We start from the raw sequence: 27,606 nt of genomic DNA, 5'->3' as shown, positions 1-27,606 counted from the left end.
AACATATCAATGGTTTGGTGATTAGTAGCCTTCTCTTGTACAGTTGTCTCCAGTAGTCCTGCAACCTTACCACTTGCAGACCATAAATACAAATATGATAGCTGTATTTTGAAATTATTTCATTTTGATTGTGCTGAATGTCACTTGTCATTTAATCTGTTCTTTATGATTTTCATTCACTGACTTTTATTATTGGCCGTATTGCTATGAAGCACTTCTTCAGTCTTACTATATAATACACATTCCTGATGAGAGCGTGGACTAGAGCTAACCTTTGATAGGGAACTTGCTGTCAGCTTCTGGAGCCAGTTACTTCATCATTTATGGGGTAGGGTGCAGATTAAAACTTATTGTTGTTGGTTTTTTTTTTTTTCGTGGTTTGTGTGTTTATTGTTTGTGTGTTGGGGTTTGTTTTGTTTTGTTTTTTTATTGAAGTGGTGCACTGGTTACAAGAGGGATTTAGAATTAAGTACCTGGGTCCCATTCTACATTTTGTCTTGATCTTTCTTTTTTTTTAATCACTTTGAACAAGGTACTTAGCTTCTAGATACCTTAGATTTTGAATAAAAGTCCTTAAAATTTTAGTTTAAGAAGCAGAACAGCTCTCTAAGTAGAAACACTGCAGCATTCACTTCCCTCTTTGAGTGAATATGGCTTTTGGTTAACCATGGGGGACTGGCTCAAATGGAAGTAGTCTGCTAAGCTGCTGCAGAAGAACTCTCACCAATTTGTATTAGAGATAAAATGTTTTGTTTGTTTGTACAGCACTGCAGGATTGTGGTGCTGACTGGACTCTGAATAATTTAATGCTGTGGGTACTTACTATACAACAAGGATTATATGTGCAGTACTTCACAGCAGGGCCTAGGGTGTTTAACTAATGCTTGTAGCATGCCTTAAGTCTCATGTGAAATATCCAAGAATTAATATACCTATCTTTAAATCCTTTTTTATTTCTAGCATGAGGAACTTCCAAAGTTGTCATAGTCAAGTTATTTAATTGCTTCACTGCGTTGTGAATAGTCTCACCTTTCCTCTGTACCGGGAGTCTTACCTTTTTCATTTCCAATTAATCAAAACCTCTTCTCTCAACTTCTCAGTTCTTTTGACTTTCTTTTTTCTCCTTCTTGCCAACAAAAGAAACTTTGCAAGCAAAGCTGCTCTTTTTTCTCCTCTCTGCTTTTGTAATCTCCTAAGGCTGTGCAGCATGTGCAGCATATGCATCATGAGCCTCTTGGAGCCAGTGACTCCCTGCGTGATGGTTTTCGCTGAAACCTTTGAGACAAATCAATGTGGAATGGGAATGGATAAAAGCAGAAGCTGGGGGGGGGGAAATAAACGCGATTAAGCAAAGACATCTCATTACTACTCTAGAAAGGGAGGATTATAACTTATAAAATAGGAGGATCTCATTTAGGGGCCATGTGTGCCTGTGTTATCAGGACAGAGGGAGAGCAAATAGAATAAATGAAATTAATACTTTGAAAAGAAGCATTACCCGGATTTGAGAATTGAACTAATATGATTTGTGCAAAGCCCTGAAGTTCTTATCTCCCCATTTAATACCCCTAGGATAATGGCTTTGTCAGAGTTATTGACCAAAAGTCGTCGTCTTCCTTTCCACTTTGAAAGAATGAATTCAGAAACGGGGTGATGGTAGGACAAACTTTGCACCATGATTAGCTTTTTCAGACAAGACTGACAGGCATTGGTTGCTGTGTGAAAACAGAATTCCTAAATTGCCAGGAAAGAGTTTCTCCAGCCATCAATGATGGATGGCTTACTATTCCCAGCGTTCCTTGTCATGCCCCTCTCACTGGCTTGCGGTATGGCAACCTTTGCTTTCTGGTGGCTGCAGCATTGCACAGTTGTGATTAGTGTGGCCCGGAATATAAGCACGGGAGGAAATACAAGGATTTAGGGTTTGTCTCTGGTTGCTCCAGTAGCTGATTATAATTGGTCATAGGCTGTTGGATTCTTTCAGATGATTTCTTGCCCTGAAATAATCTCTTTGCTCTTCAGAGCCTCTCATCTCCTCTTGTTGATTCAGGAGAGAAGGGCTGAAGGAAGAACACATGACTGGGAATGGCTTTGGTCAGGGCAGTGGGTTTTGATATTGATGACATCTTGTGAATGTGGGATGCCGAACTCTTGGGCTTAGCCTGTGGCATTCTTTGGACACTTCCACCCTTGGTTTAGTGCATATTGGTCTGCTGACATTTTAAATGTTATGTTTTCTTCTCCATTTCAAAGTATGTGGAGGTAAAATTGCTAAAAGCAGCATAAACAGCCCATTCATAGATTGTCACAATGGAGGAGAATTTTGGTGGTAGTAGGAGAGTGATCAGGTGGAGTAGTGTTTTCTTTCTGGCCCTGTAGGGGTGGAGGAATGATCCAATTGGCCCGTTGATGGAAAATTTTCTTTAGATTTCTGGTCATTGATGAAACTTCAAGCCAATCTTGCTTACATTTTTTGCTGTGAATTGCCCTTTGTTGTAGAGCAGTATCAGCTGTAGGTGCAACTGAGCTGGTACTGAAGATGGTTTTAGAAACGGTCCTGAACATGATTTAGTTTTGTTAAGGCTTTCATTTACTTTGTGATAAGCTGGGGATCAGCTTCATCCTGGCTGATTAACCATAGGTAAGCATCTCTAGATTAGACTGGGGTTTTGTTGTGTGTAATCTCCTATCATTGTGACAAGCTGGAGTGACTGGCTGAGGTCCAGTAGTAGCATGGTGTTTGTTGAAACTGTGACAGTGTGGGGCCATCAGTGAAGCGAGACTGCTGTTTTTGAGGTCAAGCCTCTATTGTCAAAACTTGTCATTTTTTCCTCCCTCTTTATTTGAGTTGATGTAATGAAAGGTATTGTCTTTGTGAGCTTTGCATTATGGTTTGGATACTGCTCACGTCAGGGCCAGTTTTGCTCATCCTGTTTGTTCTGCAGCTAAAATGTAGCACACTGAGCTAAAACCCTTCTCTTTCTAAAGTTGCAAGCCTATATGTAGGAAATAGGTTGGTTCTGGGAGGAGACATTGCTAATACAAGTCTTGGGTTTTAGTGTTTAGAGGCTCTTTAGTTTCTGTAAATATTTCTTGATTGAAGTTTTTTGTGGGTGAAGCAGAAAACATTGATTTAAATCAGCAAGTATGGAGGCTTGTTTTAAATAATAGTGCAAAGTGAGGAAAAAAGCCCATTCAGTTATTTTTCTTCAAGCTTGATTTTCATTGATGTTAGTGATTAGCAAAAAGTATCTACATGTGTTTACTAAAGGAATGACACCTTTTTTTCCCTGATTAATTTTTATGTCATCTTTAGAAAATGACTGGTGCATTTAGTTACTAGAACATTAATTCCCACATATAGTGTGGGTACTGCCAGTTGTGGGGGCAGTACCTCCTGATGAGCCTTGTTCCCTGCAGTTTGGTTATTTGCAGAGCATTCAGGTACTGTGTGTCAAACACTCACATACCTACCCTTAGGGCATGCAAAACCAGCTAGGGAACTCTGACTAGGTTATCAGGAGTGGCATTCTCTTTGGCTATAGCAGGAGTGGCATTCTCTTTGGCTAGAAGTTGCAATGCAGTTGTTTTCAATTGCTTTCACTAATTGAATAAAACTGCCTTTTAAATGTGTTGATACAAATGGAAAGATGGGTTTTTTGGTTTAAGCCTTAATGATTTATAAAATGTTGCAAGCTATTGATAGGGGGATTTAAATAGCTAGGCTGAGTAGCTTCAGACCTTGTTCCTCCTATTCTTCTCATTCTTGCTGTCAGAGCTAAGATATGTTTCTAGACTTTCCTTTCAAGAAAATGTATTAATGTGTGGAGTCTTTAAAGTTAGTGCTCTGTTATTCTATAGTCTCTGGCCAGAACACTCCTTTTCCGCCAGTTGGGTTCCTCTTTGGCTGCTACCTTGTACTATAGAAGTGGGTGCATTTCTGCAGTGAAGGAATTACTTCTTTTTATGAAACCATTAAACATTTAAGGGATCCCTATAGAAAGTAATCTTGCAGTATTAAGTGGTGGACTTTGGAAAGGTTTGCATTAAATTTAAACTTGGCATGGTGAGGATCTGCATGACTTCTACCTTCAGCAAGCTAATAACTTCCAGTCTCTGGAGCATCAGTGAGGTCTAAATTTAACTAAAGCAATTTTGGAGAATGTGTACTACAATGAACCCAGAAAGTAAAAACACAGTAAAACCAAAAGAAAACCTTCTCTTTCTCCATCTTCTCTTGAGGGAAGGCAAAGTTGTTATCTGGCTAAGGGTAAGATGCTGTGTGTGTACCCTTTATTTTGCCTGCTACTGCTTCTGTGATTTGTCAGACATTTATAGTGTTTTTTTAACAACTTCCAATTTCTGCAGCTGGTCTTTTATCTCCTGACTGAAGGTTAATTTGTGTTTGGAGAGTTTTTGCAGATTTCAGCAGCTGATGGTTGTTTGAGCTTCTCATTTTTGTAGTCTCTTGGGTTAAGGGACCTTATCACAAGGTTGGCTTCTTTTTAAAGCCTATAGCTGGAACAAATGGAAGTTGTCTGTGGTGCTGCCTACTTTCCCTGTGTTGCCTTCAATTCTCCTGTACCTATATTTCACACTTTTTTTTTTTTTGTACCAAGTTCATATACTCCACAGAAACTTCTTCCAAGTTCATTTGTTCTGCCTTAGGGTTACTGTAAAGCCATTCCATCATCTAAGAAGCAAAATATAAGATTAGCCTTCCTTTCCCCCTATCTATAACTACAAAATATTAAATTCATAAAGAAATAAGAGAATAACATGTTGAAATTTTTCTATGAATGGTCCAGCAAAGCTAGTACTGCATTTTTTTTTTTTTTTTTTTTTACTGCCAAACTACTGTGGAGTAGTAGAATTCTGCTCTAATTTTGCAGCTAATTTTGGGGGCATAAGCAACAGAGATTTAGTAATGCATCAGGGTGTTTCAGTAAGCTTTCCTTTCCTATGAGCCAGTATTAGTCAAATGTGGTACAGTTTGTGGTATGAGATTGTCATAGGTATAAAGGCTGAGAGTGTTATAAGAATGTAGTTCCCCCTAGCTTGGTTAAACTTTATTTTCGGATTAAGATTTTGCTTGTCTGTGTTTTGAGTATTTGGAATATTACATACATCTAACTTAGTATTTGGTGATAGCTTTCTAGTATTCATTGTATTCTACCTAAAAAATGTCAGCGTTTGAGTCTTGAATCAATGATCTTTGATCACTGAAAATTTTCTTGATGTAGCTGGAATGTGTTACTTAAAAAGAGAGCAAGATTATGAATTTAAAGGGAAATAAGTTTGCACTGAATGGAACACTTTGATTGCTCTTGCACTCTCAGATGGCAACGTGAGGTAGGTGACCTGCCACTGGATGTAATTTTTGTCATATTCCCTAAATGCCATGAAAACTAGCTTTTGTGCTTCTGCCACCTTTTCTTGGAACCTTAACGTGTATGTCTTGATGTGATCCTCATTGACAACAGAGGGGTGGTGAAGAACATACCTGAGATGGACGGTGTTCCACACTGGGTGGCAATGTGAGAGAAAAATGGTCCAGGATTCTTTCTCGGTCTCAGTAAGAAAGGCTGACAAGTGGCTTAATAAAGTAGCTGTTTTAATAAGATAGACTAGAAAGAGGACTATAGATAGCAAGTAAATCTTATGTCCCTTCAGATGCTGGGAGCTCTGCTTTCACGCAGCATTGGACACACCCTGGATGGATTTTCCCATGATGCGGTATGCGGATGGAGAGGTTCCTCCTTTTTCGTCATTTTAGCAATTATATTCTTACAAGAAAACAACTCTGTTCATAAAGGATGTTCACATGAGAACATCTTGCTGCTCTTTAGATAAAGACAAGGTCCTGCAGGGGCCAGTACCGAGGGGCAGCTGCCTGCAGGCTCCTCTTGTTACGATGCTGAGGAATCTGTGCAGCACAAGACAGGCCTGAAGGCCATGCTGTATCTGGATGTGCAGCACAGCGCAGGCCTGCACCTGCTCAGGTTAACTGTTCTGCAGATCACCATCCCCTCGTTGCACAGTGGTCTCCCAGTTAGGATCACTAAATTCCACTCCTTCATCCACGTACAGTTTACCTTTCTCAAAGAAAGGTAAGTTACAGATTATATTAGCAAGCTATTCAGCTAATAGGAAGTTTCCTGATGGGCTGGAATCTTATCTATGTGATAACATCTATCAGTGCACTGCACAGAAGGGCATGGGGTATTTCAGCAGGTTCCCATACAGCAGCTGCTCATGGTAACTTAGGGGCTTCTCAAGCCCAAGTACCAGGCCCAACAGAGCATATGTATTCTGTTCCCAGATCACATTTCCTCAAATACAATGTCTTCTACAAGTCTCCCAATACAAATAGCTTTGTTGGATCATACTGGAAGATGAAGCTGAGTCTACGTGGTATGATGGGAGAAATCAAAATAAGAACTGATGTTATTTCTTTATTTCTCACCTTAAAGAAAAGTTAAAGCAAGCAGATACGAAGAGTGAATTTCACTGAGGCTTTTTCTAGTTTGTTTATACCCTCTACTACAGTTAGGTATCCTCAAACCTGCTTCTATTTGCAGATGAAGTTAATTTTCATTCTTGTTTGCTTCCCTCTCCCTCCCTCTTTCTCTGTCTTGTCTTTTTACTTTCCCCAAACTGCAGGATGGTTTGCTCCTGCTGCCTCTCCTCGTTGGTGGCGTTATCAGGCACGTGTGCAGCGGGTGAGATTGCAAACGCCACTGTTCTCCGGGATTCTAAGCATCAGACAATGTTTTACACGGCATCCCATTCTCTAGCTGGCTGGTTGGACATGATGTTGGTACCTTATCTTCACGCTGACACACACTGGACATTAATAGAAATACATTGCTGAGGCACATGTGTGGAATTTCAAGCAGCCTTTCTAGCTGTGCTTTAGATAGTCTATTGTGTGCTTAACCTCCTGGAAGAGGTTTTGATGAGAAGCGCATAATGTTAACTCTTGGACAGCTGGGTGGACTCTGTTAGAGTTTCTTATTACAGTCAGCGTAGTATCTTCCTAATTGCATGCTACTTGTGTATTTTGGAGTTTCAGCAGTTTTAAATCTGTCTTTCCATGAGCAATATTCCTTCTTCCTAATGCAAATTTTAGGGAAGAAATAGCTTTGTGTATTGCACATGGGGAGGAGGTAGGAAATACGTGCTGCAGAGGGGAGTGAGCTGCCAGCACTCTTGTTTAGCTTTGTCTGAAGTCTGTCCCTGTATTATTTTTGGCTCTATGATTGCCTTACATCAACTAAAAAAATGACCTGGATGCAACTGCTGCTATTTGCCAGGAATTCCTTCTGCTTTTGGAGCACATCAGAATTTTTATTGTTTCCTTTGTACTATATATGTCTACTTTTCTCTGCTTGTTTGTTATGACCATCTACAATTATCTATATTATTTATGAGTACTGAGAAAAACATGATGGGAAGTAGTGTCTTAAGAGGGACTGTACTAAAGGAGAGGAAATGAGCTGATGACTTTCTCTTTGATTTTTAGACAATGAAAATAGAACACCTGCAAGCTTATGAGGGGGGGAAGGAATTAGAGAGTTAGCTGGCTTTCTTTTTCCTGTCTGTGTGTTACATTGGGGGTTTAGAGCCTTTTTAGCCTCAAAGACTTTGTGATAATGGGCAGACTTGAAGGATGATGCAGTAGGAGTCGAGAGTAAAAATTGATCAAACAGACAGATAGAGCAGGGCTATGTATAATTACTGTCCAAAAGAAAAAAGCTCCATAGTTTAATACCTACTTGAATAGTACATTAGACTAAGGATACATTTGTTAAATAACTAGTGCTCTTCCAATTAGGACTGAGAGCTTGCCATGTACATTCACTGGATCTTCAGCCTAATGCTTTTGCAATGGAAAAAGTGGTTCACTGTCTAGCAGATGACTTCAAGCCCCTTTCTTTTTCTAAACACCTAGGCTTGTATCTCTTCTCTCTCCTTTTCCCTTCTCCCCAGCCTCGGAGGAGAATGTATTTGTTCCTCAGTGTTAATCTTGCTATAGTTGTAATTGGCACTGTCAAGCTGAAACTGTGACTCCCCTCTGTAGCTTCTAAACTTCCAATACACAAATAGTTCTGTACAAAAGCTGTTCTCTTCCTAGCTGAGGACCTGAGCAATCAGTCATTTTTGTATTTTCATATGATATGCTCTCCTAGTTTAACAGCTAAATGTTGAAAAAGGGGGATTGGGAATAAGGGTATATTAAAAAAAAAAAAAGCAAACACCACCAAAACAAAACCCAACAAACCACCACAAAACCAAACAAAGCAACATCCCAAAAAAACAAAACCAAAAAAACCCTCCCAAAACCCAACAACAGGAACAACAACAAAAACTTAATGTCAGCTGCAAATAAACTTACATGTTTCTAAAATCCTCTTCCCTAATTTTCCAGGGTAAAAGAATTTTGTTTTAAGCACAAAACTTGACAAAGCGTGAGGACCTTAAACTGCAAAGCCAACTACGATTTTAAAGATAATGAATGTCAGTCCAGCCTATAGTTTTCTATCATTTAAAAAGTTGCCCCCCCCAGCCAGCGTGCCTTTTCCTGTTCAAGGCTCAGCATTTTGTAGTGTAATTTTTCCAAGCTTTGTGCTACTGAAGATTATCATAGAGTTCTGTTGAAACCCAACCTGCTTGCCTGTGATTTCCTGTTATACAGTGACCTGCAAAAAGAGGTGGTTCTCTGGTCAAGTAAGAATTCTGTTACTGGTACAGAAGTGGGATGCGTCAACACCTTTTCCCATCTGATGGCTGTTCGGAAGCCTGTGTTCAGCCGGCTCTCAGGTCACTCTGCCCTTGTTCCAGATCATGATGAAGGTCTAAATGCAATCTTAAAGCTGTTGCCAGCCACTTGCATTTTCTTTTCTTTAGAACAGTTTAGAAGTAGTTCATCAAATTTTATACATCTGGGTAAAAAATAGGAGTTTTCGTTGTAACTAATCTAGCTAGAGTATCAGTTTGTGCCAAAATTAAGAGGGGACCATTAGCTGTGCTCCTGCTCCAATAATGTCATCCTGCCATAGCAGGCTTACTTTCTAAGGTTGATAAGGAATGTGTTAAGACATCTGGAGGGAAAGGGGCTCTAATGGTCTTAGCTGCCATTCTCCTTTGTGTAGATGGGACTAGTGTGGTTGATAAATACTTTGCTGCCTCAGGCCTTGCAAATGCAGGCTGTTCCCTTAGGAAAGGAAGTAGTTCAACCGGTACCATGGGTGTTCTTCAGATGGGATTGAAGAGCAGCTAGACAGAAGAGATTTCTTCCAGCCTAGTCACACTAACATGAATTTTAACCCCTCCTAATTTCAGTGTTTTGCTGTCAAGTGTCGCAGTGGGCAGGTAATGGTAGATGATAGATTTTTCTGACTACACGCACATGCCTGCAAGCACAGGCAAAATTTTACCTTGTTGTTTGCACACATGTTTAGAAGTTATATCTGCTTTCTGCACAAGAAATATCTTTTACTGGGCATTTTTAAACTGCAGTAAAAATTAACATCTTTGTAAGAATGAATAATAAACTTCCATATAATTAGACTAATTTCATGTTGTGGCTCATTGGCCAGCAGATGTTGCTGTTGAGCTTGGTTAGGCTTCATTGTGCAGTTGAGCAAGTCATTTGCCTATTTTAAGAGCTATGATGCAGACTGATTTGGAACTAAGTTTCCTGCTTGATAATTCATGTCTTCTACTGGTAAGTCAATATACTGTCCAGAGACTTAAGGTACATCTTGTGCACATGTGTGTGTAAATAAATAATATTAGAATGTCTTTTTTGACCTGTGCATTATTTTTTTCACTTCATTACTGACTCTGAATTCTTATGAAACTTTCCCCTTTCATTAGCAAAGAAATTTTGATTTGCTTGTTTTTTAAATTATTTTTTGAGGGAGGGAGTTTGCTGGCTTTTCAAGTGAGCCTTTAAAATGTGATGGTGCAAATGAAGTCTAATAAACAATCCATAAACAGCATATTCTTATTAATCCCCCTTTGAATTTAGGATCTGGGAAAATCTATTACCTGCCTCGTGCAGAATCTGGGACATAATTCATGTATTTTATTTGGGGTCAAAACCACTGCTCAGCCTGGTGGCTGCTCTATGTATTGATCTTGCAGAGACCCTGTGTTCTGCTCCTCAGTTCTTTGGGATGTGATTCTAGCTGTAGTACTCTTATTTTGGAACTAAAGATTTTTAATGTGCATCTTGGTTGCATGCCAACAATGATACCTTCACTGAGTTCATACTTTTTTTCCTGTCGTGTTGAGAGCACTTTCAAAGCAGCAATGAGTATTTCCTGAAGGTGGCAGTGAAGGGACACCCATGAAGACTCTGATCCAGGGGTGGACGGGGAACTGCTGAGCCCTCAAATTGCTTGCATACCAGTGAAACATCTCAGAGTTTTTGCTTATTTGTTTTCATTCTGACTCTAGCTTCTCCAGGAATTACCATAATATTCTTCAGGATGAGTTTACCCTAAGTTTTTGAAGTTCATTGGTTTCTATAGAAAGACATCATTTGCAGTTGTGAGGCCACTATGTAGTGACGTAGTTTACAAACTGGAGATGTATGTTGAATCAGCCTGTTTCTATCTTTCATTTTCTCACCATGCCTCCCGGGACTTGCTTTCATGCTTAAATGCATGGATCTAGCAGCTTGTGACATTGCTGTGTGTTCAGGCTGCAGAGGGGAGGACAAGGTTCTTGTGAAGACAGTACAGGTTTTCACACAAATGATGTGGTATGTTCTCAGCCACCTATGATTTCTCTTTGGTCTTCAGCTCTCTAGTTGGTTTCTAGTAGTACTTCTTGAAGGGGTAGATAACTGCTGCTGAGAGCAAGTTTGGTTTTGGAAGTGGTGGGAGGGGAGTGGCAGATGCTGTCCTAATGACATCTCATACTCACCATCAAAACTCATGTTGCTGCCTGTGTTCCTCAGATCCTCTTGAAGTTTCACTGTTTTGACCTACATCCTAGTCTTCTAATTAGATACTGCCTACAAAGCCTGATCTGTAAAAATTGACTATAATATGTGTCCCTTTGACTATCTACAATCAGACTATGTAGACTGTCTAAGAAGGCCTGTACTGAAAAATCATTGGAGTTTCTTTCAGCAGAAGTTTGAGATGTATATGCAGTATCACAGGTCAGTCTTCACCAATATTGTAAGTTTCTGACTAATTTGAGTGATTTGGAGTTTAAACATAAAGATGATCTAGCTGGCCTTGGACGAAATGAATTATTGCTTTGAGGGCAGAATCTTCTCTTGAGGGAGAAGTTGGTGGTTGGCTGGAATCCCTGCAGGTTTTTAGGGAGGAGATTTGTATCTTTTCATCTGTTTTCAAGAAGGAGAAACAAGAGTTATAAAAACCACTTAAAGGTTCAGTTAAGATTTATTCTGGCTGCATAACTGCCTCCCATAATAACTTTAATATGTATCATCCTGAAACTCCTAATTGGCCCTGGTGTTGGCAGGGCTTTCAGACCCAGCAGAATCTCCAACATTCAGCAGCTTTCAGGAAGGAATGTAGCCAGAGAAGCACAAAAGATGAAATGGCTGCCTTATAAATTCTGACTGACCTTGAGAGTCCTTGTTTTAACAAGCAGGAGGACGCTGTTGAGAGCCATCTAGACGAGAGCAGTGGTGGGAGTGTGTGTAGGTGCATCATTGTTGAGGCAAGAGGAGAGGACAGGGGAAGACCTCGCGGGCTTGGTGGGAGAAAGTGGTTTTGTTGTGGGCCATGTACCTATTTATCCTGTTGTTTCTGTTGTTGGTTGGAGTCCTGTCTGTACTGACACTGATTAAATTTTTTTCTTTTTTTCTGATGGATGCTTGTGGGGGTGGGCTATGGAAGATCTGTGGGTTGAATTAATCCATTTTGTCAGGCCTGGTATCTTTATTTAGGAAATGATCCCAGTCAATTGTTCCTCTCTACTTAGTGACTGACTGGTCCCTGTGTGGGTGCTCATCAAACAGCTCAGAGCCTGAATGACCGGGAAGGCTGAAATCTTCTTTAGCGTCTTCTCTGCTCCCCCTGTGCCTGGGTGGGAGGTGGAAGCCTGCCAGGCTGTTGCGTTGTCGTATCGTTTTTGTGAATGATGGAGGACTGTCATTCTCACTCTCCTGGGCTGTCAGTTGGGCACCTTTTGCAGACCCTAAGTTCCCTTTAAAACAAAACATTTGGCTTAGTTTATTTCATTCCATTAAGTAATTTCACTGCTAATGCATAATTATCTACATCAGTGACACTCGTCTATGCTTTAATTATCACAAAGCTGCACAATTCCACCTCCCCCCGCCTAGAAGTTGTCACTTGTGCAGGGTGGTTTTGCAGAGATAAGTGTGTAATACACGGCAGTGCTTTGGGTCTCACACAATACTCAGGCAGTTGCTGATTGCTAAACGTAGGCAACAGAAGAGGCAAGGATTTTGGTCTCCGTCTTCTATTAGTGGCTGTTATCCATGTGGAGTGAGAGACATTGGGAAGGAAAAAGCTTATCAAAACTTCATAATACGGGCTTGAAGATAAAGATGTGAGCAAGTGCTGATTGGAGGCATTAAGCTTACAGGTGTTAGGAAAATTTGGAAGCACAAGTATTTGTTTTTCTTCTGAGGAAATGTAAGAAATGAAGCATCCGTGATCCTGGGCAGCAGCCCAAGAGCCCTGATTGTGTTTGAGAAAGATTCTTTGTATTTCTCTTCCCCAACTCCTCCAGCTTTGTTACCAACTCTGTTTTTGGTAAACACCCTCTCCAAGTGCAGAAGAGCCCAGTAAAAGTCTTTGTTCCAGCCAGTCATTATGAGGAAATACAACTGAGTTACAGGGTATTTACTCCTAAGTTGGGAGAAGATACATACTTGAGTGAAATACCTGCTGTTTCTTAACACCACACGCTCTTGTTTGTTAAGGAGTGATTTTGTTAATGGAGGACAAGGTCAGTCCTATCTGAACAGAGGGCATGTGGGCAACATGACACTTGTGTCGTTGGAAGGTAAAGGTTTGTTTGGGAATAAAATGTTCTTTAAGAGATTTCTAAAACCTTGCAAAATCTGAATGAGGAAAAAGCTGGAGGGGGCTCATAATTGTGCTTGTCTAGTTTCACAAAGCTGAGAGAAGTGGGTTGTAGACACCTCATTTAACTTGCGATGATGCACTGAGGTTTGTGGATGAGGAACACCTGGAGCGTGTGTCAAAAAGATAGCAAATCTTGAGAGGGACCTGATAGAAATGAGGGCAGTATGAGGAAGCAAAGCCTGTTTATTATCTTATAATAGATGGAAATGAGGCCATTTATTGGTGTTATCTGCTGGCGGAGACGTTCTGCCAACTACCTTTGTTTGGAACTCTGACCAAGACGTGCAATACATAATTGTGTTCCAGCTTCCATCCTGACTTAATTCTTAGGAATGAAATTACTCTTTTTCACATACAAAAGCATTGAATTCTTCTCCTTTATTGTTATGATGAAGGCAATTTCTGGTTGCTGACTGGCAGGAATGAGGTGGGGAGGACTATACAGCTTGTGTTACAACACGCATCCTCAGTCCTTATGTATCTGCTGCACTTGGCTGGCAGCAGTGGCACCTGTTTGAGCAAGATTTCTTTGTCCTAGAAGTACGTTGTATTATTTTCTTTGGCCCAAGGGGATGGTGTTAAGTATGTCACCTGAAGACCTCACAGGTTGCTAAGCTCTAAATCTTTCTATCAATCTCATACTTATTTTCTATGGCATTTATCACCGTAGTGTTTTATGGACTTTCTAGATAAGTAGAGTGGCATAATATGGTGGTCAGTTTGTGATGGCGTTCTTCCACTCCGGAAGGGATGGTATGTTAAGAATTGTACTTCCTGTGGGAGGTTATATACTTGCCCCACACCAATGTGATCTCAGAACTTTCTGGGACCCTGAACACCATTGACAAATTTCCAAATGTCTCTTCTCTAAATACTATTGATTGAAATACCTTTCACATCTGGCAATGGGTGCGCACATAGAAAGATTTTAAAGTGGCAGAACTAATATCCAGAACAATTGCTTGGGTTTTGGTTTTGTTTAAAGCATGCTTGAAAACCTTCCCATCAGCTTCCCATAAGAGCATGGAAGTAAATACTGCCTTAGTGGCTTTTTTGACTCATCTTATAAAAACCACTTGCCACGTTTGAAGTTTCCATGGTAGTTGCTTCTTTGGAGCTGTACTCTCACCCTTGTAATAGACTTTCCAAGTAGGAATGGGATGAGATTTCACTCTTAAAAATATTAGTTCATGCAAACATACAAAGGAAAACGGGGAAACAAGGAGAACTCCAGAATGGAGTCTCCAGTAACAGGTGACGTGAGATACAACACGGAGAGAGCATTCCTTGTCCACATGGCAAGGGAGATTGGTTGGGCATGGTGGGGGAGCTGCTGGCAGAAAGGGTGGGTGAATGATCCCAATGGGGCACGTGTGGGAGAAAAAACGATAATAAAACCTATAGCCTACGCTGTGAAGCCTGGGGTGGGAGTAGGAGGGAGACTGGCACTTCCTGGCCCTGTGTGCACATGTGATGCTTTTGCCTCCTGTGAGTTTGTTGGCAGGTGTGGAGAAAAAGGATCTCAGCCTGGTAAGTCAGCCGCCAGTGTGGCTGATGATTAATTGCCCTTTTTAAATCGCAATTATGTCAGTCATAGAACCCGTGAATATTAATTCCCGATTTGCTGCTTGAAAAACTGAACGATGATGAGGCAGGTCCATTTTACGGATGTCTCAGAAGTGTGCTAAGTGCTGCAGCCAATAGTTAGTACTGAAAGGAAAGGCTGCTGTGTCTCTGCATTGTTTTGTGTCTGTTTTGCCTCTTTTTCAGTGTTTCTGTTCCCTTCTTCAGGATACTCTCAGTGCTTACAGCGAATTTTCTACACTGACAGTAGTAGGTGGCAGGCTGACACCTAGAGCGAGTTAATCACTGCAAGCAATATTAGTTACCTGGATTTGGTGGACGGCTTTCCACCATTCACTGCTGCTTCCTGAGTCCCTTAGAGACCTAAGAATGAAATAGGGATTGCTTTTTTGCTGCTCCAGCTCTTTCCCTTCATCTCAAATGTGTGTAACCTTTCATTCCATTATACTTAGATCTTTTGAGATAATTTTCTGATTGCACCATCTTGGAAGGATATTAACAGGCAAGCATCAGTACACTGTGACTGTTTTCCTTTCAGTAATCTGTGCAAATACATGGATGATGAAAATCTTGGTTTCTTCTGTGGTTTGGGTCTCTGTTATCAGTCATGATCCTGTGTAGTATTTTCTGCATGAATCAGAACAAATTATTGCATTTTTCTTGTGCTTTAGTTTTCTTGGAATAGTAGTTATCTCAAGAAGTGTTGTCATGATGTGTTGATACTCGCAGAGATCTTTGAAGGTGAATAGTATGGTGTGTTTTTAGAAAACAAAAATAAACCCCCTCAGAACCCTCTGGTTGTTCAGTTCTTGATGCTTTTCAGGTTTTTAAAACTTTGTTTCTTTTAAAGCTTTCCAAGCTTTCAGTTATAAGCGACTTTACTTCATTGATTGCTTGTGGGGTTGGTATATGCTGAGTTATCAAACTGACTTATGATTTTTAAGAAACTGAATTAGATGGTGGAATTTGCACAAAAATTGTGTCCTCTGTTTGTTCTTCTTTTAGTTGTACATTTTGTGCAGTTGGTAAAAGTTGACTGTTTCCTGAAAAATTTTCAGAATGGAGGCACTAAATAGAGGCAACTGAAAGTGTTGGGTATGTGAATGAGAAGTAATTACTTAGTATTTGCGGAAAAACAGACTCTGTTACCTGGTGAAGACTCTGAAATAAGAGTGCTTTTTTTTTTTTTAGGCTGAAGTGATACTGCTCCATTTTGACATTCTTGGTGTTTTGCATACAAGAGAAGAGGGCCTTGCAGGAGAATTATATCGCATCCCATGAACTAATGCATTCATATTTAGGGGTATCAGTTTAATAATTTTGCTCATTATGTTTAGCATTTAACTTCGTAAGCCCCTATTACTATAATTCTGTTTAGATAGCCATCATTATAGTTACTGTCCCGCTGAATTGAAGGCGCTATGTGATAACTGCTACAAAAGCAAGGGATGGGACTTGCAGGCAGTGGGAGACTGCTTCTAGTTCTGTGTCAGACTGCTAGGGAAAGGCTAGAAGAAAATTAGATGCAGGAGAGAATAGGAAAAAATATGTTTTCAATTTTTTCTTAGTGTTGTCCTTTCCTGGAAGAAAGGCATGTAGCAGACAGTTAAGTATATTTTGGTAAAGACTTCTTCCTGGCCTTAAAAGGCATGGAGGGCAGCCCGAGGACAGCAGGTTCAGTGCCCCATTCTGGCTTTTCTGTTTTCCCCATTTTTCAGCTTTTATAATTGAATGGTAAATTGCTCATTTTCATCAGACCCTTTCATTTTGGAAGGCTTCAAAGCAGTCTTGCATTGCTGCTGTTGCCCTTTGAGGTGAAAATGATAATTTTACAAAACAAGGGTGTTTCATAGACAGCCCTTTAACAACCAAGTTAGCTTTTTGTCATTAGTTCTTGTGGGTGTTATTTTTATGCTTCTCCTTCCTCCTGTTTCCCTGGTACACTTCGTCTTAACTCTGGTGTAGGAACTACTTTGTCCAGAGCTTAGTTAATGGCATCTAAGTGTGGCTGTCAGATGAGGAAGTGGTCACTTTTATTACAGCTCTGAAGACAGAAGTGCCAGCACCTCTGGCTTCTCAAAGTGCTGTTTTATTGTTATGGTGAGTCTGCACTTAGAAACCTGTCTGCGAATTGCAGAGTTTTCAGTAGTGTCTGGCTGATACAGAAGTTTCCATTGCATGGTAGGACTAGAGTGATCAAAAGCGTCAGCCTCCATTTCTGTTGGAGTAGTGTCTGTTTTGCCCAAAAAATGCTTTAAAAGCTTTGTTTTGTCATCAGGAATTGAGCTTCAGTTTCATATCACTTGCCCTTAAGATCATATTCCTTAGCTAGATGAGCACTCTAAACATTGATTTTAATTAATTTAAATAGCTTTGAAATAGATATATATATTTATACTTAAATTGTTTTAGTAGGATTTGTTTTAGTAGGACTCCTTAGCAGCATGCGTTACAAACTCTTCCTACAAGATAGTGAGACACTCCCTCTTTCAGGTGGCAGCCCAACAGACAAGTACGTAGCCTGCTGCATAATGATGTAAGGTGTGTACACGCATTCTGTTGACACAAGGTGCAAGTATCAACTCTTATTCAAGAAGTGCCATGGGAAAGTCACGTTTAAAGACTGTGCAGGCTCCGAGGTGATTTCTGGCTTTAACAATGCGTCTAATTACCCAGCAAGGGGGATGGTATGATACTCCAGTGATTTATGTTGAAAAGGAGTTTAAGGATATCTGGCCAGGAACTGGAGGTTCACATTCAGAAAGTTAAGGTGTTTTGCAACAGAATATGGTCGTCATCACCATCGTGTCAGTAATTTTGATTGTTGGGGACTGAGAGTGGAAACTAAAACTTGAAATGGCTCTTTCCCTTGCTTTAAGAAGTAAAGAATTGACTTTAACTTGTAAAGTGACTTGAGAGAACAACCAGTGTTGTGGAAAGCTTGTGAGGAGAAGGGAGCCTGCTTTTGTGTGTTAATATGCTTTTGTGTGTGTGTGTTTTTCCTCCAACACCATGTTAATAGACCTTGTCCTTTTTACTTGGCAATTCTAGTGCTTGTGAGTTCAAGGTAAGCTCTGCTTCCTCTGGGGCTGTGGTCTGAAAAGAATCCTGCTCTTACTGCTCAAGCACTGTGACCAGCATGAAGAGGAAGGTGGGGGCAGAGGAAGATGACTTCAGCTGCTGCCTGTCTCATTTCTGTCGATGTAAAGAGCTTTACAGAGACGAGTAATATTTTGCAATTGAGTTTCTCTTTTAAAGACACTCTGATGCTAATGTTGATTTAATAAGGTTCTCTCATTCTCTCTCCTTGCTTAATTTGAAACGTCTAATTTTGTGCTTCACAGTTCTGAACACAGAATTAGTGAGGGAAGAAGAGCCAGAGGCAGGAGGAGCGGAGTGCCACACCAGAAGTTGCCAGGGGAGATTGATTCAATAGAGTGAAAAGGTGCAAAAGGTTATATGACCACAGTTCAGAACAACGTGATGGTGGTACTAATGAGAAGGAAAACTTGATCCTTTGAAATGTTTTAAGGTCTGTGGGTGTATAACCAACACTAAATGGAAAAGGGAGCATTGGAGTGCTGGTTTCTTTGAGTAGATTTTTCTTTTGATTTTATATGTATGTAATATATATGTTACATGACAGGCAGGAAGGAGAATATTATGAGATAAATAAGCTTTTAAAGGTTTTTATTTTAAAGGTGGTTTTGATAAGTGTGGCATTTATTTTCAAAAATGCTGAGAGGTTATGAGAGATTGTGAATTTGATCTTGCTAATTTATCTTGTCTGCACCTGAATGTTTTTTTTCCTGCTTTAATTTTATGCTTGTGGAAAAATCTATTGACATCCTTGGACATTTAATTCCTTTGTTGCCCTGGGGATAAATGTAAACTCCCCCAAACCATAGTGCCAAAAGATTATCTAAAATATTGTACAAATAATAGTAGTAATGCAAGCTTTTTCCTTTGGCTCCTGCTTTGTTAGTGTACCTTTCCTCTGCCTCATAGGAAACTAGTCCTGTGCAACAGAGTTGAATCCTAATTTGCCTCTTGCTTGAGTTGGATGACAGTTCTTCACAGAACCGAGCAGATAGTGTAAAAGGAGTACAAGTTATGTTCAGCTTAGTTTTATGATAAGCTGCCAACATGTTTCATTGAAAAACTCATTAAATCACAATTAAATCCACAGGGAAAAAGTAAGCCATCTCGGTGAATACTTGATAGATGAGGTTTATGGTTTTCAGTGTGGGCCAGGGGTATAACCTGCTCCTTGCTGTTGGAGCTCGGTGAAAGCTGCGGTGAAATCCCACCACAGAATCACCAGAAAACTGTCCAAAGCACTGGAAGTTGCCTGTGCACAATGATCTCTGCCTGTGTTTCTTCTGTCCCATGGCCTTGGTCAGATAGAAGTATCCCTTTCCTGCCTCACACCCTTGTATAACACACTCACCCCCCCTTCCTCTTTCTTCTCACATTGTTTCTGGTAATAGGAGCTGAACGTCTGCCAATTGCTTCTGCTGAATTTGATAGCTAGCACTGGATTGTACACAGTTATCTTGAACATTTGGTTGGGGAGCGCACTTGACCAAGCAGGCCTGCATAAGGAGTGAAGTTTTAGGGCCAACTGTTAATACAGATTCTAAAAAAAGCCTGAACCTGCCTTTGAGGGTTTCTTTTTCCCTGACTTTCAGTGCCCATAGTGACTAGTCTCCTGGAATATTTATCAAATCACTTGCCTGTCTGGTTATTTCTAGTCTACTGCACTGGTCAACTTACTTGATCAATAAATCAATCAACAGGTTCTTGAAATTACTTTCATTGACTTTGGAGGTGTAGTGTACAAAAGGAGCTCATAGAAAGTAAATGATTGTATGTGCCCCAACTATAATTAGAGAGCAAACAGTGTGGATGTATGTTTGTAAATAGTATCTACTACAATAAATACAGCAATCAGTCTTTAGGGTTCTGTGATACTCTGAGCTGGATTGACTCTCAATTTGCAAACTCATGAAGCATGAATCTTAGCTCTGTTGGGTCATCTGACTGCTATACTTAGAGCATACACTATTTTAAAGCTGAATTTCAAGCTTCTTGCTTTTGATCAAAAGGTCCAGGAGTAAATACTTCTCTGGTTCCTTAGCATGTGACATTATTTTTGAGCTTCAGGAGTGTGAAATGTTGTTTTCTTTTCCTAAGGAAAATTCCTCAAAATGCTTAAACTCTTCCTCCTGCACCCAGTCTATACCCTCTTCTTCTTGACAGCAGCAACACCTGGTTTGTGATCCTTGCTGAGAGACTACCAGGTACTGCTCCTTCATAGAAAGAATGTTCTCCCCATGCCCCTGATTTTTCCAAGCCATCTGCCTTGAGCAAGGGTTTGTTGCATTGCCCGGTAAATGGCCATCAAATCAGCATTGAATTCTTGTAGTACTTACAAACGTTAAGCACTTGCACAATGTAGAAAACTGCTGTTTGCAAATTGTCCTATAAAATGGAAATCAAAATTTTGCTGGCAGTGACATAGATTTGAAAGTTACTGTTGATACAATCATGCCCTGGAGATTGCAATGTAAAAATAAAGAATACAGTTTTACAATAGCCTGAAATCCTTGTTGTTGCTGAATCTACACTCTTCTTTTTGCAGATGATTTCATTATGATATACTCAGACTTCATTAAAAGATGCAACCTCACAGCATTTTCTCTGTTCACAGCCTTGTGAGGAGGAGCTGAGAGTGCATGTATTTAAGAACCAGTATATTCTCTTCCTAAAACACACAGTGGGTTGCAAGTGCTTTGGAAGTGAGAATCAGAGTCTCTAGTGGACATTTTGTCTATAGCTGAAAACCACAACTTAATTGGCAGCCTTTTCATAACGCTGACTGTGGCCTAGGATGTAGGGAATGCTGCAGGCGAAGACTGAGGTGCATTTTCAGAACTGATTGCAGGGAAATGTAGTGCTGACTGGCTGTGTCTCTTTAGTAATCATAGAAATGAGGGATATTGCGGTGAAGTTCCTCACTTTTATGTTTTTTCTTTCTTGGGCAGTCTCTGATTAATCTTTCTACATATTTTGACTCCATTTTACTCCATAGATAACATCTTACTACAAGCATGATTGTGTGTGTGTACTAGCCCAGACCATTTATTTAAACTTGAGTCCCCTATGCTTTTTTTGGTCCTCTCTGTAAGGCTTTGGAATCCACTTGATTTATAGTAAATGTTGATGACTGTATGTCTTTCCCACATGCATCTTGGCAAACTGGTAGGTTGGATTCTTCCCCCAGAAGGATACTGACCCTATAATGCTGTGTAAAGGCTGCTTTGCATATGTCTAGGATGAAAGAGCAGGGAGAACAGGAAAATTTACAAGACTGTCAAAGTGGGTAAAAACATAAACTGTGATGTTTGAAACTGCACCTGACTCTACCTGCAGAAGGATTCATAGATGCATGACCATGACTGAAGGCTTTCAAGAATTTTTTTACTCAAGTATGTAATTAAGACAGTCTTTGCCTGTATTAAAAAGCAGCCCCAAAGTCAACTGTATTTCTCTTAAATGGTATAGTATTTGAGATAATCTTTTTTAAAGAAAAAGAAATCAGATTTCTAATCTTGTGGCAGGAACTCTGTATTCACTGTACTATCTTAAACCTGTATCCATTGGCTGGTGCCTATAAATATCTATTTTGTTCAGAGGCAGGTAAAAATTGCATGTAGTGTCTGAGAGCAAACGTGGGAAGGGAATTCCTTCTGAACTCACATGGTTCATCATTTTTACTGCTTGGAGGCACATGGGTTGATTATGCATGTCATCTTGATTTTTTGCAAAACAGTGGTTGTGTTTGAAGTACTATGTTTGACTCGGAAGCTAATATATTTGGTATTTAAGAATCTGGCAAGAGAAAGCTATGTCCCCATATGCATGCACAGAAATGAGATTGGGATGTAGGCATGCGTAACTGTTATTTTTCCCCGTCTGTCCTATCCCTAGAAAGCCATATGCCACCCTTAGGCTAGCATAATGGGAGTCTGCATTAATGATTATGAGCTAGAAATAATCCAGGAAGAGTTGAGTGGCCTTTGATTCTAGCTTTATGAGAAAATACCTCATTGACTCAGTAGGGTCTGAAATATGTTCTGGGATAGAAAGTTGTAATTAATGTAGAATTTCATGATGCCCTCTCGAGATCTTTTTTCTTTTTTTTTTTTTTTTTTTTTTTTTTTGCTAAATTGGTCAGGGACTTGGAGATTCTTATGTCTAACAGGCAGAGTAGGAATTTAAGCAAGGAGGTAAAAATTTAGATGGAGTTGTTGACTCACCTGCTATCAGAAATAAGCATCTTGAGCATACATCTCTAGAGAGCCTACGCTCTGCAAGATTTCTATAGACATTGAATGCCTTGTCTGTTGGCAGCCTGCAAAATGAAAACTGTATGTATGCATGTATAGAAGTGGTGATGGGAAAAGGAGAATGTGGGAATGGGCTGAAGTATTAAAGCAAGCAATGAAAGCAGATGGTTTACTTTGGATTTTATAAAATAGGTTTCTCTATTTTGTTTTAAATGAAAACTATCAACTGTCAGCATTGCAAACCTATTTGCAGCAATGCCATAAGTATTAGAAATGCAGTTGTCCCTGAATCATAAAAGGGCAGAGGGTTTTTCTGCTGCTTCCCGTCTTCATGTTTATAGAATTGTGTATGCTCTGTATACATTAGAGTTGAGCAATTTCATCAGAGCCTTTCCTCAGAATTGATTGCTGTTCAATGTCTCTTCCTGCTTCCTCTCTCTTGTCAGTTGGTTACATCTCTGACTCTTATTACATTTAATACTGATACTGCTTCAATTTTCCACTAAACTGGAAGTGTTTAAGGGTCTGGAGTGGATACTGAATGTCTAGATATATTCTTTAAATGCTTTAATTCCTATCATCATGGAAAAGTTTAGAGCTGGATTATTGCCTTAAGAAGAAATGACTCTTTGCTCATTCAGTGATGAAGTCTGGTCATCAAGATGTTAGAATATGTGCTGCAGAGCTCTTCAGATACTGACATGAGTGCAAAAGTTGTTGCCAGCAGCTGTCTAGGGTTTTGGGCACCTGCTGCCTCTCATTTCTCGCATCTCCCACTCGTATCTTCCACTCCCAAAGTTGGCAGTGCCCCTAAAAATACTCTGTATTGAGTTCTTAAGTAGGAGATCTCTACAAAGCTGGTAGTCTGGATTCCTGAGTCACTGGTCATGCTGTAGTGAAATTAGTTATATGACAGAATTATTGACTATGCCAAGGTAACGGACATCTAGTGTGAAGCTGGTTCCAGTCAGGTTACAAAGGCATTTCTCTTCCTAAGGCCGCTGTTTTATCATGCTGATCCCTTCCTCCCTCACCGCCAATTGCAGAACTGTGTTTTGATTGCTGACTGCCATTTTTACATTTGCCCAGACCATGACAGGCATGAGTGATGTGCCCGTTATGGCAGTCATATATGGGTGATGTGGTGTATGGGTTTGGGAAAAGATGCTGGAAATTGTCCCTGTGTGTGAAATACTAATTTGGCGCTGTAATCTTCATTTCATTGGAAGTTGGACTGTTGATACATATGTGGGAAAGCATCCCCTGCCTGAATAATCAGTGCTGAAATGTGAAATTTTCAGAAGCACAGATGCATTACTTATGTAGTTCCCGTATCTAGCCAGAGTCTTCTCCAAGTGGAGCGTGTCATCTTTTCCCCCATATAAATACCTAGGACAGGGGTTGCTGGTTTGGCCTGAGACCCTGTTTCAGTAACTTTTGCCTCTGATACAGTCAAGAGGAATATCTTGATTTGGTTTTGACCCCAAACAATTAAGCCCAGTATTTATTCAGCTTCCTGTGATTGCTATCCAGTGGGTTACCTGGAAGAGAAATGAACCCTTGTTTTAGCAGAAGAGTTCAGCAGTATTGACCAAGGATGCTGAAAGATGGTTTGCGTCCCAGGGCTGGGATTATAAAACTCACAAGCCCCAAGCTGGGAGCTGGAAGTGAAATTCATTCAGTTAGGAAGCAAGGAACCCAGATGTTGCTCATTTCTTAAACAGTTTCTTTAAACTTTGAAAATATTAGTGGACATGCTGTGGTTTATTATCAGCCAAAGTTGGTAAATGCAGGTCTACAAAGAGATCTCGGCACATGCTTAGGAGGTAGCAAAACTTAAACCAGCAGCCTTCTTGAGTTTTCATTTTTGTATTATTTTATTATTATTATATTTTATTTAGTCTGTGCTTCACTCCAAATGTAGTTGGTTTTTTCCCAACACAGAATATGTCCTACTGCATCTACACCTGTTTTAATCTTCCTGTTTCCATTCAGTGGGGTGTATCTGTTTATTCTTGGAGTAATAACTTTTCCCCCTCCTGAAAGATGACAAAATTAAAGCCTTTGGCAGTACCTGTAGAAGAGATGCCCTGTGGTTAGTAACAGTGTTATCTTTCTTAAAACTGTAATTCTGCTATTTTGCATTATATTATAGGGGTATAAGAGGCACCGCCTCTCAGTGATAGGGCTGGTTCCTCCTTCTTCCTCTCTTCTCAGCAACTGTCCAGTACCACTGAGTTAGTACATCACGTTCATTTTGTCATGCAAGTGTTTATCAAGCAAGAATGTGACAGTTAATGTCTTAGGCACCCCAGGGATGACAGAGGTACATCCAGTAAAGAGCTACCAACGTGTATGACCTACCTGCTGAAATAGTAACATGCACCATAAAGAGACCTGTGTTCCTCCTGTCCCATCTGCTGAGGATGGACAGCCTTGCAATTACTAAAATGTGAAAACAAAACTAAATACATCTGTCCTGACTGTAAAAATCAGCTGGAAGAAAAAATGTTACTCAAATCAGGCTTTTGTCAAGATCAGTCAGTGATTACCGGTGAACACCTGTTGTGTATCGGTTTGTTTGGCCAAGGACTTGATGCCGCTATATCAAACCTGTCTGCAGAAAGGGGAGAATTGGCTTGCCCCAGTTGAACTGTAGATGTTTGGTTCCAGCCCACTCAGCTGTTGCAAAGGATGAGGATGGACGACATGTGTAGCTGATGACCCATCATCCCTCAGTTACCTGAAGTAGTTGCTCTGTGCCATTAAAATGATGGCAGATCCCATAAACATATTGCACTCCACTGTCTACTCCCTCTGGCACTGAGCTATGACCAAGAGGAAAGTTCCTCCTGCCCTGTCAACTCCCCTCAAATAAATAATCATAATAAAAAAGGCCAGCCTTTCTGAAGTTCCTGCTTAGCGAATGTGCTGCTGATTGAATGTAGCCCTGAGAGGCAGGGAAGGCTTGCAGCCCTTGACAACAAATGAGAGCTGTGGCTGCCTTATAAGTGCCTTGGCTTCAGAAGGAGCTGGTTATGGGCATGAAATGCTTATCATCTTGTACTTGCTTTGCTGCTGGTGGGTTACTGTGTTAAGAAGTAATAATAAGTAAATAGGAGGTGATACTGTAACCTGCTTCATCTGCTTGTCTTCATACTTAAATAGGCTTGCTGACAAAAGAAGGGGCAGGTGAAGGCAGCTTGGATTTGGCAGAGGTTTGGACAGTGCACTAAAGATGTGTTCAATTGCCTATGAAGAGGGGTCTGGTTGGAAATCTGATCAGTCAACTGGCTTTCTATTAGGAAGCACTCTTTGCAGTTGTCCAGTAAAGAAGATGACTTGCTATGTAGGTCAGCTTGTGCATTAAAAAATGCCCTTGCAAAAGGATACTTGTTCTTGCAGGTAATTTGGAAACAGCACAGTTGTTGGCCACCTCCTTTTGAGTATGCCCGGCATTGCCATGGTCATTGGTGCATGTTGTGGATATCAGCAGCTGCAGCACCTTGTGTGACTCCCTGTAACTGGCTGTTTCACAGCTGTCTGCTTAGCTTCCACCCTACGGGGCAATCCTGCAGCAGTCTTTGGGGGCTTTGCTTTGTTTTTATTTTTGGGGGTGCATGTGCTTTTGTTTTGCTTTAATAGCACAGTTCCCAACAGAGGACAGCACTGCACTGCTTAAGATGCTTGTCATTTTTAAGGAACTTTTCTAAACTTGTCATCCTAAAAGCTATATTGTGTAGCAGCAGGCAGCCTCCATAAATCACTGATTTCTCTTTTTCTTCTCTTTCCCTTCCTTTCTCTCTTGTGCTCTCTTTATTCCAAGCCTGCGGATTTGGACGCCTGGGTAAGCTCTCTTTTTTTGTCTGGATCTTGCTTATTCCAAGTGTCATGTTGTTACTGCGCGCGTACAGATTGTTATTGCTGAGCACAGATGCAGGATTTTATTTTCTGTCATTACATTTTAAAAGGTGTTCAGCTAGAAAATTGCATATTATTTCCTCCATAAAGATTTTCACTGGTTCCTTTTGTGTAGCTTACAGCTGCTGAAACCAACTTGATCTGGTGATGTGTGTTGTTGGCTAAGAGAGTAGCAGAAACAGGAGGAAATGAAGGTTACACCAGTACTGCTTTTTAAGGCCATGAGTCTGCATCTGGGTCCTAAAACAAAACAAAACGCAGTCACCTGCCTTCAACAGAATGAGATAAAGGACAAAAAGCAAGTGATTTTGTAGGCCTCACATGTCTGGAATAGTGACTGCAGGCAGCTCCACAGTAGTGGTGATATTTCTGCTGATGGAAGGGGAGGTTGAGTCAAGGTTCCCCTATGGTTAGCTGTCCAGTACAAGCCTCCGTGTAAAGTTCTGCTGTTCGGTCTCAGGCATGATGCGTGCAAGCTGCTTCTCGCTGTTTCAGTGTTGCCCTTTCAGCTCTGCCGTATTCCCTTTAGGCTTGGTGAAGAACATGCCAGCTAGTTAATTTTGGAGCTAGTTCTGTTCTTCAGTGCATTGCTGTCAATTCCTTCTTCTAGTCTTGGAGCCTTTAATAGCATTTGTTTTTCTCCCCTGCCACCTGGACTGCTACCAGGACTGGAAGAGACATGGGAAAGCATGAGGTATAAAAATTTGCAGTTGTGAAGTGTGGCAAGCTGAGGTACCCAGCCCAGACACCTCTGCTGTGCTGCTGCAGAGATGTTACTGGATACCTCTGAGGGAAGCTGATAACTTCTCTCAGCAAAGACAGGATGATGTAGAAGCAAGGTATTTAGTAGAGACTTAAGGACCTTTCCTTTATCCTTGTAGCTTCTTTCTCTGGATTGCCTCTGACTGACTCTCTAGGCGTCATCTCACTAGTTCCTCTGACTGGTGAATGTGTTTTGCCAAGAAGATAAATATTTTTGCAATAATCTTGCCAAGTGCTGTGACTTGCCTTTGAGGAAGTTCTTTATAGATTGAGGTATAGACCTTTCTTTTTAGCTTGACTTGCCCTTTGCAGAGAGGGGTATGGTTTTTTTTTTTCTTTCCCCTCCAATAGAGTCTTCTCCATGCCCTCTCCCCAAATCCCAGAATCCCAACAGTATTGCAGAGAGACAGCCTGATGGTAGCTGTCAGCTGTGGGCTGTGCTATTGCTGCACTTTATTCCTGGGTGCCACATTCCCTACTGTAACCTGACCCTGCCAAAACTCCCTTTTTTTCAAGCAGATTTCCTTCTTCGTTTTCATGTTTAACAAGGTGATGAGAAGGGACTGTGATTAAAAATAATAAAAATCTGGTGATATTTTGTGGGGGGCAAAGCCAAAGCTGATCTGTGAATGGATGTATCTAGAGTTAAGCCCAGCCCTAGGAGATCACAGTCTGATGTGTCATGTGTTGGTGTCAGTTCAGGGCGAGGCTAAGAGTGTCTGGCTTTGTTCATAGAGAATGAACCAGTAATATTTCATTACCTCAATTAAGAGGCTTGTAAAATATTTCCTTTGGCCTGCCTGTCAGCTAGCAGGCCAGTGCTTGAATTCTTTAGTTCAGCCAATATGTAATACATAGCTTTAGAAATGTGCTTTCAG

The 27,606-nt window shown here is 40.6% G+C and overlaps 1 protein-coding gene across 11 annotated transcripts in view; it reads left to right on the top strand.

Annotated features, from left to right (window-relative positions):
• The window catches only part of CHCHD6 (coiled-coil-helix-coiled-coil-helix domain containing 6), a 117,012-nt gene that overhangs the window by 11,411 nt on the left and 77,995 nt on the right, over window positions 1–27,606 (top strand). For 9 of the 11 annotated variants that reach the window (XM_075052525.1, XM_075052531.1, XM_075052522.1 and 6 more), the window contains one exon: window positions 25,872–25,892. The exons of the other annotated variants lie outside the window; for them this stretch is intronic. In XM_075052525.1, coding sequence (XP_074908626.1) covers window positions 25,872–25,892 — 21 coding nt within the window. The remainder of the gene's footprint in view (window positions 1–25,871; window positions 25,893–27,606) is intronic. 11 annotated transcript variants of the gene reach the window in all.

This window comes from Buteo buteo, chromosome 21 (assembly GCF_964188355.1).
Source record: "Buteo buteo chromosome 21, bButBut1.hap1.1, whole genome shotgun sequence".
Lineage (NCBI taxonomy): Eukaryota > Metazoa > Chordata > Aves > Accipitriformes > Accipitridae > Buteo > Buteo buteo.
The sequence above is the reverse complement of the archived record's forward strand: the minus strand, read 5'-3'. Positions and strand labels throughout refer to the sequence as shown.